The sequence below is a fragment of the Loxodonta africana genome, chromosome 7 (genome assembly GCF_030014295.1).
Source record: "Loxodonta africana isolate mLoxAfr1 chromosome 7, mLoxAfr1.hap2, whole genome shotgun sequence".
Taxonomy (NCBI): Eukaryota; Metazoa; Chordata; class Mammalia; order Proboscidea; family Elephantidae; genus Loxodonta; species Loxodonta africana.
Genome location: NC_087348.1, coordinates 76,282,405 through 76,294,316, shown reverse-complemented (window position 1 = coordinate 76,294,316; position 11,912 = coordinate 76,282,405). Strand labels below are relative to the sequence as shown.

General features: G+C 39.5%; 1 protein-coding gene across 1 annotated transcript; it reads right to left on the bottom strand.

Moving 5' to 3' along the window:
* Window positions 1-1,476: 1,476 nt before the first annotated feature.
* LOC100672527 (olfactory receptor 5P76-like) lies at window positions 1,477-2,421 on the bottom strand. The gene has a single exon (XM_003412182.3). The coding sequence runs from the start codon at window positions 2,419-2,421 to the stop codon at window positions 1,477-1,479; it is 945 nt and encodes a 314-aa protein (XP_003412230.1).
* Window positions 2,422-11,912: the final 9,491 nt, after the last annotated feature.

Here is an 11,912-nt window from a genome sequence, read left to right as displayed (position 1 = left end):
GGAGCTCAGCAGCCATGAAGCAGGACAAAGATGTGGCAGTCTGCTTCCATAAAGATTACAGCCCTCAGAATCTCTATGGGTCTGTTCAGCTGAAATCAGCTGGACCGCAAAAATGTTATTTACATATATTCCTGGCCCTAGGTGGCGCAAACAGTTTGCTTTCAGCTACTAACCTAAGGGTTGACAGTTCCAACCCCCCCACAGTGCTGTGGATGAAAGACCTGGCAATCTGCTTCCATAAAGATTACAGCCAAGAAAAGCATATGGAGCAGTTCTAGTCTATAACACATGCATTACCATGAGTCTCAATCAACTGACAGCAACAGGTTTAGCTCCCATAATCACGTGACCCAATTTCTCTAGAGAAATCCCCCTCTCCCTTTAGCTGTGCTCACCATGCGGGTTGATTTAAATGACCAAACCTGCAATTGCTGGAACAGAAGTCTCGAAGTTCTGTTCTCTCCTTTTCTCTCCCTACTGGTTTTGTTTCTCTAGAGAACCCTGAATAAGACATGCTGTGTGTTTCTTTTACAAAAACATGCAATTTGTGTCTGAATCCTTAAGCGGGGACAGGAAACAGAAATAAATGTAGCAGTCATCAGCATATAGGGGTTAATTTAGCCTGTCCAGAGGGGCAGTCAGTATTTCAGCTGAGAAACAGTCCAGTCCCCTGGAGTTTTATGAGCGGGATGTGGACCTGATCCTGAATTCCTCCAAGAGTTTCTTCTTCACAGACTCAATGTCATCCAGCTTGCCGGATTCTCCTGGAAATCCTTTTTTGCTTTTGCTCTGCTCAGTTCCTGATGAGTTTGGGAACCGTGTTTATTCCCCCAGGAGAAGTCATCTCTTCTGATCTGATAGAGCAATTCACAGGTTAGTCGGGTGGTCTCACCCTCTTAGACTCTAGGGACCCCTTATATCCAAGGCCAGAGTCAGAACCCAGAAACACAGGCTGGAATTTTAAGAGTCCATAAAGACCATCCCCAGTAGATAAGCTTTCTCCAAGCACCATGTCTATAGCAGTTTTACTGTCTGGGTCCACTTTGTTATTTCTGCTCAGAAGGTACTCAGTCAAGGCAAAACTAGGATTATCAGGCTCACCTCAGCATAATCTCCTGTTGAATATGAAGATAGCCTTAAAGGTTTGGAGGTACAATAATCGGGACTTAGGACGTAGAATTCCTTTTGAAAAGTAAAATATGAATAAAATGTAAAAAGGAATTTAGGCAGATTAAGGTTTTCTTCATGTGGACCTATTTGTGATTCTTAGTTTATAATTTAGTTTATTAAAGTTAACTCAGTGTTGTCTCTGATTTGCTGTCTGCAGATCCACCCCTACGTATACTATGAAGCCTCATACTGGCTTCATATTTTGCTCACAGGAACAATATTTCCTTTAATATTACATTGGTTATGTATTTAATATTACATTAATAGCATATTATTGACACAAACCCCACCAAATAAGAGGTTCTGTTAAGGAAATATTTTTCTACCAAGCTGCCTCTTGAGAGTAGCCTTAATCTCATTGTTCCTGAGACTGTAGATGAGGGGGTTCAACATGGGGATCACCACCATGTAGAATACAGACACTACCTTGTTTTGGTCAGTAGAGTAGCTGGATTTGGGCATCACATAAATGAACGTAGTGGTGCCGTAGTACAGAGTGACTGCAGTGAGGTGGGAGGTGCAGGTGGAGAAGGCCTTGTGGCGGCCGTCAGTGGAGTGCATCTTCAGGATGGTGATGAGGATGTAGACATAGGAGACAGCTATGACAATCACTGTGGCCACAACGATGGAGCCAGCAAAAAATGAGGGGGCCACTGCAGGGATAGTGACATCAGAGCAGGAAAGTTCAACTAAAGGAGCAAAATCACAGAAAAAATGATTGACTCGATTAGGTCCACAGAAGAATAAAGAAAAGAAGGAAATGGTAAGGGCGGAAGCGTTGAGAAAACTACCTACATAAGCCACAGAGAATAACTGGTCACAGACTTGTGTGGACATTTTAGTTGAATAAAGCAGTGGGTTGCAGATTGCTACAAAGCGATCATAGGCCATGGCAGCCAGAAGAAAACACTCAAGTGGTCCAAAGAAAGCAGCTGATCCAAGCTGGATCAGACATCCAGTGTAGGAGATTGTATTTGTCTCCACCAGGAAGTTTACAAGCATATTGGGTGTGACAGAGGATGAAAAGCCTATATCAGTCAAAGCCAAGTGGCTCAGGAAAAAATACATAGGATGATGGAGCTGAGAAGAGATTCTGATCAGAATGATTGTGCTGAGATTGCCAGATATGGTCACCAGATAGATGCACAGGATGACCGTGAAGAGGATGACCCGAAGGGTAGGATGTTCTGTTAAGCCCAGTAAAATGAACCCTGTCACTGCAGTGTGGTTCCCATCCACCAGGGAATCCATGAGACAATGTAGCTGGCATCAAAAAAGATCTGTGATGAAAAAATTGCATTAAAGGAGTTATAAATTTCATGGCTTGATTTAATACACATATGGAAAGTCATTATAAATAAAGATATCATTCAAGTGTCATTGCATATTAATTAATATATAATCACATATATTTTCTTTACATGTTGATATGCACTTATATATGCGTGTGTATATATATATATACGTGTTGACGATAACACCAGATAATTGAACATATGATTTTTCTTTTTGTAGTATATTTTTCCAAAAATACATTTAAAGTGGTTTTAAAGCTAAAGAATTTAAAAAAAAGAAAAGAAACTGATTGAGAAAACAAAGAGGAACTGTGAGTATAATACCAAGAAAAATACAGGTTTTTTTTAATGAAAACTTGATAAAAACTATCATTTATAACAATCTTAGTAAATGACAAGAATATTGCTGAGAATTATATACATATAATATATATAATATCTGAAACCAAAGCAAACCTGTTGCTACTGAGTTGATTCTGACTTATAGTGACCGTATAGAACAGAGTAGAACTGCCCATAGGGTTTTCAAGGAGCAGGTGGTAGATTTGAACTGTCAGCCTCTTGGGTAGCAGCTGTAGCTCTTAACCACTGCACCACCATACATAGTTCCATTTTATTTTTTATAGAATAATAGTAAGTGCTCTCATTATTTTGTTGATGAGGAAACCAGGTGAAAGAGATTATGTAGCTTGCACGAGGTTGCATAGCAAGTGTGGAGTCAAAATGTGAATGCCAGAAGTCTGACATTTCTTTAGTAACTGTCCTATAAATGCAGTTAAATAATAATAGCACCTCAATGTCCAAAACACTTGCCAATCAGTGGATATTAGATTATCCTTTAAATTTTTTGACAGCTGATGTATGAGAGAGGAGACTAGTTAGTTATATATTTTACAATGTCTGTGGGTCACTATGGAGCCCTGGTGGTACAGTTGTTGAGAGCTAGGCTGCTAACCAAAACGTTGGGAGTTCAGATCCACCAGCTGCTTCTTGATAAGCATATGAGGCAGTTCTGCTCTGCCCTGTAGGGTCACTATGAGTCAGGATTGACTCGATGACAACGAGTTTGGTTTTTGGTTTATTGGTTAAATAAGATCATCTAAAAAGAACAGAAATGCAATTGCTTTTGATAATAGTACCAGAAGGAATTTCAAATTAGGGATGAATGGAGTCAACTTTGTAAATTTATTCAATTTGCTAACATTTGTAATTAAAATATTATTGTTTAGTCAAGTACAGGTAGCCCCCAACTTTGACTGGTTTCCATTCTGAGAACCCTATGTAAATGGGTTCTGACGCAAGCCATATACCTCATTTTTTTTTTTAGTTTTCTTAGCCTGTTATACAGCAGTGTTCTGAACAGTGAATCATAACATTGACCATCTTTGAGGGCACATTTGAGAATGATAACATCGGCCTATTATGCACTGCAATATTGCATGTAGGACATATTATTAACGGTAAGATAAAGAAAAACAAAAACAGAGGGTCCTGAGTGTGGTTCATCCGTAACTCATGAGCCGGGGGACTACCTCTAATTTGAAATATCAATCTAATTACTACGCAGAACACTATATGAGTGATAATCAGGACATTAGCAAAGTATATTTATTCAAGCAAATAAAATAATTTCCTGCTGTAACAATGATTTCTAATTGGAGCATTATAGAATAAAATTATATTGTTTTTAACATAATACAGATATGCATTGGTCTATGATATATTCTGTGAAATAGGATGTTATGTGATTTGGATGTTACCTAACACCATATTTAAAAAAATTATTGGAGCCAGCTTCCAGTCGTCCTGTCACTGCTATTGCCGCTAATGCTCCTGCTGGAGCAGCAGGCAGAGGCCAGTAGAACAAGTGGTGGTAGGAGCTGAGTCAGAGGAACTGAGGAAGTCAGGCGGGAGAAGGGAGAGCGCCCCCAGCCAGACCTGATGGTCTGCCAGCCTGAAATGCAGGAGCAGCCAGGGTCCCCGCCTCCCCAACCGCAGCCACCACCTGACAAAACCCAAGAGCTCATGTCCAGAGTCATGTCCTCTGACTCACCTGCCTGTATCGGACTCATTTTCCAGTGCAGCAAGAATCTGAGTTTGGGGTCTTTAAAACCATTAAAAAAAAAAAAAAAAGGGACCATGGACTATATGCTGTCCAATGTTTTAAGCCACACATGCCTGTGTACAGCTGAATAAAGTGTAACCTAAAATTTTTAAAAGTTTGCAGAGGATCACCCAGCTAGTGGCTATGTTGGCCCACATCTCCAAATTCTCCAGCTTTACATTCTAAGCTTGTCCACTGTTAAAAGCGTTCAGACCCATAAGCAAAGTAAGTTTTTCTGCCAAGCTATTTACTAACAATAAATACCCAATGCATCTCGGAATCCACTCCATGGCACTGTTTTTTTTTTGTTATTATTATTATTTGTTTTCATTGCTAAATATCTTTAGGTAGTCTTGAATGATCGTACAAGTTTCTGGTCATATGGAATTCTGGTACTGTGGATTATCCCCTTTTATTCACATGAAACTGTGAAAACATAGGTAATTCAGCCTAAGATTCTTACTAGCGGGTTGATTGGTTGATCACATATGCCCTGTTTCCCACCTTGGCTTGTGACTACAGACTGCCTTAGAGAGCAAGATGTTCTCAGAGGGTAAACGAAAACCAATACTTCAAATTCATTCACACACACACAGACACAAGCTTACCTCTTGGAAAAATAACTCACTCATCTTTGGTAACAACTCTAAAGTCACCGTGGTTACATGGATCACCATTCGTTATCGTTTGCCTTTGGGGATGAATCTCTGAAGACTCTGGAGACCCAGATGTGAATTCCGAAGCCCCCCGGAGCGTTATCACAGTCTGGAGGGCACATTGAGCAGCTGCCGGCCACACAGAACCAGAACTAAACCCACTGCCGCCCAGGGTTTTCTGACTCATAACGACCCTGTAGGACAGGGTGGAACTTCCCCACAGAGTTTCCAAGGAGCACCTGGCGGGTTCAAACTGCTGACCCTTTGGTTAGCAGCCATAGCGCTTAACAACTGCGCCATCACGCTTTCCGCCCAGGATTCTGTAAATTCTCAAGTGGTCAATTTATACTTCTGTTTCTCCATAGATGCTCATGCACAGTTCTGTACCTTTGGTTTAATAATTATTGAGGAGTATAGTGTAAATTGTCTTAGGGTCTCTATGAGTCGGAATCGAATCTATGGCAACTGGTTTGGTTTCGGTTTTCTACCCCCATAGGGTTTTCAAGGAGGAAGTGGTAGATTTCAACTGCCAACCTTTTGGTTAGCAGCTGTAGCTCTTAACCACTGTACCACCATACATAGTTCCATTTTCTGTAAAATAATGGTAAGTGATCTCATTATTTTTTTGTAGATGAAGAATCCAAGTGAATGGGATTATGTAACTTGCACAAGGTTACATAGCAAGTGGGGAGTAAAATTGTGAATGCCAGAAGTCTGACATTTCTTTAGTAACTGTGCTATAAATGAAGTTAAATAATACTTACCTCAAAGTCCAACACGTTTGCCAATAGATGGATATTAGATTGTCCTTTAAAGATTTTGACAGCTCATATATAAGATGATAGTTAATATATTTTACAACGTCTGTGGGTCACCGTGGAGCCCTGGTGGTGCAGTGGTTAAGAGCTAGGCTGCTAACCAAAAGGTTGGCAGCTCAAATCTACCAGCAGCTTCTCAGTAACTTGATGGGGTAGTTCTATCCTGTCCTATAGTGTGGCGATGAGTCAGAATCACCTCCATGGCAATAGGTTAGATTTTTGCTTTATTCATCTAAAAAGAACAGAGATGCAATTGCTTTTCACAATAGTACCTGAAGGAAATTTCAAATTAGGGATAAATGGAGTCACCTTTTGTAAATGTATTCAATTTATAAATATTTGTAATTAAAATATTATTGTTTTATCAAGCACAGGTAGCCCCCGACTTAGACCAGTTTCCATTCTGAGAAACCCTGTGTTAATCAGTTCTAAGGCAAGTCAAATAGTTCATTTGTTTTTTTTTTTAGTTTTCATAGTCCGCTATACAGCAGTGTTTTAAACAGTAAATCATAACATTGAACATCTTTGAGTGAACTTTTGAGAATGATAAATCAGCAAATTATGCACTGCAACACTGTACGTAGTACATATTACTAACAGTAAGATAAAGAAAAAACAAAAACAGTCCTATGTGTGGTTCATCCATAACTCATAAATGGGGGACTACCTATAGTTTGAAATATTGGTCTAATTACTATGCAAAATACTATAGGATTGATAATCAGGACATTAGTAAAGTGCATTTATTCAAGCAAATAATCATTTCCTACTGTGATAATGTTTCCTAACTGGAGCATTGTAGAATAAACTTTTGTTGTCTTCAACATAATACAGATATGCATTGGTCCATGATACGTTCTGTGAAATAGGATGTTATGTGATCTGTACATTATGACAGCACCATATTAAAAACCTTATAGGAGCCAGCTTCCAGTCATCCTTGTCACAGCTACTGTCACCGCTGCTGCTCCTGGAACTGCAGGCAGAGACCAGTGGAACCAGTGGTGGTAGGATCCAGTCCAGGGGAAGTGAGGAACTGAAGAGGGGAGAGGGCAGAGGCGCCCAGCCCCATCCTCTGTTCTGCAAGCCTGAATAGCAGAAGCAGCCCAGGCCCCACAGCCCCAGCCTCAGCCACTGCATGACAATACTCAACAGCCCATGGCCAGAGCCATGTCCTCTGACTCACCTACCTGTATCCCAGTTGTGGTCCAGTGCTGCAAGAGTCTGGGTTTGGGGTCTTTAAAGCCATTGAAAAACAATAATAAAACTCATTGCTAGCAAGTCAATTCCTACTGATGGCCACCCTATGGAACAGAGTAGAACTGCCCTACAGGCTTTCCAATGTGCAGCTGGTGGATTTGAACTGCTGATATTTTGGTTAGCAGTCAGCTCTTAACTACCGGTCCATCAGAGCTCCGTTAAAATGATTAGGCGGAAATAAACAAAAGGAGAGCTGGTTTCTATTAAAACAAAACAAAACTTCGTGGGTCTGTGGAGTATATGCTGTCCAATGTTTTAAGCCACACATGCCTGTGTACACCTGAAGAAAGTGTAACCTAAAAATTTGAAAAGTTTACCCAGGATCACCCAGCTGGTGGACAGGTTTGCTCATATCTCCAAATTTTCTGGCTTTATGTTCTGAGCTTTGTCCACTGTTAAAAGCATTCAGACCCATAAGCAAAGTAAGTTTTTCTGTCAAGCTATTTACTAACAATAAATATCCAGTGCATCTCAGAATCCGCTCCATGGCAGTGGGTTTTTTTGTTTTTGTTTTTGTTTTTAATGGCTAAATATCTTGTATAGATAGTGTTGAACGATCCTATGAGTTTCTGGTCATATGGAATTTTGGTAACTTGGATTATGCCTTTTTAGTCACATGAAACTGATTGTGGGAACAGAGTCACTTAGTCAAAGATTCTTACTAGCTGGTTGATGGCTTGATTACGTATGCCCTCTTTCCCACCCTTGGTTTCTGAGTACAGACTGCCTTAGAGAGTAATGTGTTCTCAGATGGTAAATGAAAATCAATATTTCAGATTCATTCACACACACACACACACACAAACTTTTGGGAAAAAACTCACTTATCTTTAGTAATAATTCTAAAGTCACTGTGGTTACATAGATTATCATTTATTATTGTTTGCCTTTGGGAATAAATCTCTGAAGATTCTAGAGATTCAAATGTGAATTCACAAAGCGCCATGGAGCATTACCACGTCCTGGAGCACATACCGAGCAGTTGCAGTCCTCACAGGATTCTGTAAATTCTCAAGTGGTCAATGTGTTCTTTTGTTTCTCCGTAGATGTTCATGCACAGGTCTATAACTTGCGTTTAATAATTATTGAGGAGAATAATATAAATTGTCTTAGGGTCTCTATGAGTCGGAATCGATTCTATGGCAACTGGTTTGGTTTTGGTTTTCTACCTAAATATCGGTTCCAAATTTACTCTGATATTTCTGATTAAGGGATGCTCAGTGCTAAACTTCAGATATAGAAAGTTAAGCTAAGCTTTATCCATTCTGTATTGCTCACTGATAAATATTTTTTTACTAATATTTATAAGACAAGTCATTAAATACCTTGGGGAACATGAGGTGGAACTTTATGCAAAGTTGAATTTTAAATAACAAGAATTATAAAGACATGCACATTGATTAGTATAGCAAAAGTTAGAAGACACACATATGGCGAATTATATAGATAGCTAACTTACAAAACGAGTCTTAGAGAATCCGGATACGAAATAGTCTTTCACTCACTGTCAGTGCCTCAAAGTGTTGCCTCCTGAGAAGTAGTTTACAGTATAGGGAGGACGGATAGTCGTGGTAAACACGTGTTGTCAGTCTGAAGACAGAAATCTTATCCTAATTCTCTTGCTAATCCTAATTTTAGAAACTCTTATCTCCCCCCCGAAAAATGAGTGAAGTAGTGTTTTCCCCCAACAAAATAAGAACCAACATTCATTCTGAGCTTCTTTTGTGGTAGGAACTATGCTTACCATTTTACATAAGTTCAAATTCTTACAAGAATTTCCTGAGGTTACCTACTTCTATTATCCTTATTTTTTACACGAGAAAATGGAGAATGAAGAGTTGAAGCAACTTGTGCTAATGGGTGAAATAGAATTGTTCTTGTTATTAATACAACACAGGAATTTCAAATTAAGGTATAGTCACCTTTTGTAAATTTATTAAATATTTGCAGTTAAAATTTTATTGTTTTGTGAAGGAATGTGAAATATCAATCTAATCACCTTACAAAACAGTATATGACGGATACCCAGGATGTAATTAAAGTACAATTATCCAAAAAAATCAAATCATTTTCTACTATAAGAATACTTCTAATTGGAGTATTGTAGCATGAAATAATATTATTTTTGACATAGTGTACAGCTGAATAAAGTATAGCCTCGCAAGTTAAGAAGTTTAGCGAGGATCACCCAGCTAGTGGCCAGGTTGACCCGTATCTGCAAATTTTCTGGCTTTTTATCCTAGGCTTCATCCGTTGTGCCTTGTTGACTGTGATCCTAGAGCACTGAGACCCACAAATAAAGTAAAACTTTCTGGAAAGATGTATAAAATAATAAATCCCCAAAGAATCTAGAAGCTAATGAATTAGTTAGCATTGTGGTGGATGTCATGTGTAGATAGAGTTAAAGATTATATGAGTTCCTGGACTTAGGGGTAGATAAATAAGGAGTCTTGGTAATTTGAATTGAGCTCATTTTTTCAAACTAACCTGACTGGAAACCTAAGTGAATTCAAAGTTACTTGCTAGCTGACTGCTTGGTTACATCTGCCAGGTTACCCGACTATGGCTTGTGAGTACAGACACAATCTTAGAGAGCAAAGTGTTCTCAATGCTGAATTATAATCAATACGTCAGTTTTACTCATAGATGCTGAAATCTTACCTCTTGAAATAATTCATTCATCTTTTGGTAATAAATCTGAAGTCATTGTTTTTTTATAGCAGCCAGGCTATCTTTCTAGCTTTGTATTATTGTTTGCCTTTGGGGATAAATCTCTAAAGATTCAAATGTGAATTCGAAAGCTCCAAAGATCATTATCACATTCTCCAGTGGAAACCGAACAGTTCAAATCCCACATACACGAATAGTCTTAAGGGTTCTGTCAATTCTCAAGCAGCCTATTTATTTTTTTATTTTTGTTTCTATGTAGGTGTTGGTGCATTTTCATTTGACAGTTATTGGGATACAGTAAAATAAATTTCTCATAATTAACAGTTTTGAATTTACTTCGATACTTCATCTTAAGGCATACTAAAGTTCATATATAAAAGGTAATGTTACCATCATTCATTCAGCATGTCCAGTTTGTAAGTATTTGGTAGTGAGAGTAAGAAAGTCTGTTCGATTCCTTGGGAAATATGAAGTGGACAACCGTGTAAAGCTTTATTTTTTTTTTTATTAACTTTTATTAAGCTTCAAGTGAACGTTTACAAATCCAATCAGTCTGTCACATATAAGTTTACATACATCTTACTCCGTACTCCCACGTGCTCTCCCCCTCTTGAGTCAGCCCTTTCAGTCTCTCCTTTCGTGACAATTTTGCCAGCTTCCCACTCTCTCTATCCTTCCATCCCCCCTCCAGACAAGAGTTGCCAACACACTCTCCAGTGTCCACCTGATTTAATTAGCTCACTCTTCATCAGCATCTCTCTCCCACCCGCTGACCAGTCCCTTTCATGTCTGATGAGTTGTCTTCAGGGATGGTTCCTGTCCTGTGCCAACAGAAGGTCTGGGGACCATGGCCGCCGGGATTCCTCTAGTCTCAGTCAGACCATTAAGTGTGGTCTTTTTATAAGAATTTGGGGTCTGCATCCCACTGATCTCCTGCTCCCTCAGGAGTTCTCTGTTGTGCTCCCTGTCAGGGCAGTCATCGATTGTGGCCGGGCACCAACTAGTTCTTCTGGTCTCAGGATGATGTAGGTCTCTGGTTCATGTGGCCCTTTCTGTCTCTTGGGCTCTTAGTTGTCGTGTGACCTTGGTGTTCTTCATTTTCCTTTGCTCCAGGTGGGTTGAGACCAATTGATGCATCTTAGATGGCTGCTTGTTAGCATTTAAGACCCAGACGCCACACTTCAAAGTGGGATGCAGAATGATTTCATAATAGAATTATTTTGCCAATTGACTAGAAGTCCCCTCAAACCATGGTCCCCAGACCCGCGCCCTTGCTCCGCTGACCTTTGAAGCATTCATTTTATCCCGGAAACTTCTTTGCTTTTGGTCCAGTCCAATTGAGCTGACCTTCCATGTATTGAGTGTTGTCTTTCCCTTCACCTAAAGCAGTTCTTATCTACTGATTAATCAATAAAAAACCCTCTCCCTCCCTCCCTCCCTCCCCCCCTCGTAACCACAAAAGTATGTGTTCTTCTCAGTTTATACTATTTCTCAAGATCTTTTAATAGTGGTCTTATACAATATTTGTCCTTTTGCAACTGACTCATTTCGCTCAGCATAATGCCTTCCAGGTTCCTCCATGTTATTGTGAAATGTTTCAGAGATTCGTCACTTTTCTTTATCGATGCGTAGTATTCCATTGTGTGAATATACCACAATTTATTTACCCATTCATCCGTTGATGGACACCTTGGTTGCTTCCAGCTTTTTGCTATTGTAAACAGAGCTGCAATAAACATGGGTGTGCATATATCTGTTTGTGTGAAGGCTCTTGTTTCTTAGGGTATATTCCGAGGAGTGGGATTTCTGGGTTGTATGGTAGTTCTATTTCTAACTGTTTAAGATAAGGCCAGATAGATTTCCAAAGTGGTTGTACCATTTGACATTCCCACCAGCAGTGTATAAGAGTTCCAATCTCTCCGCAGCCTCTCCAACATTT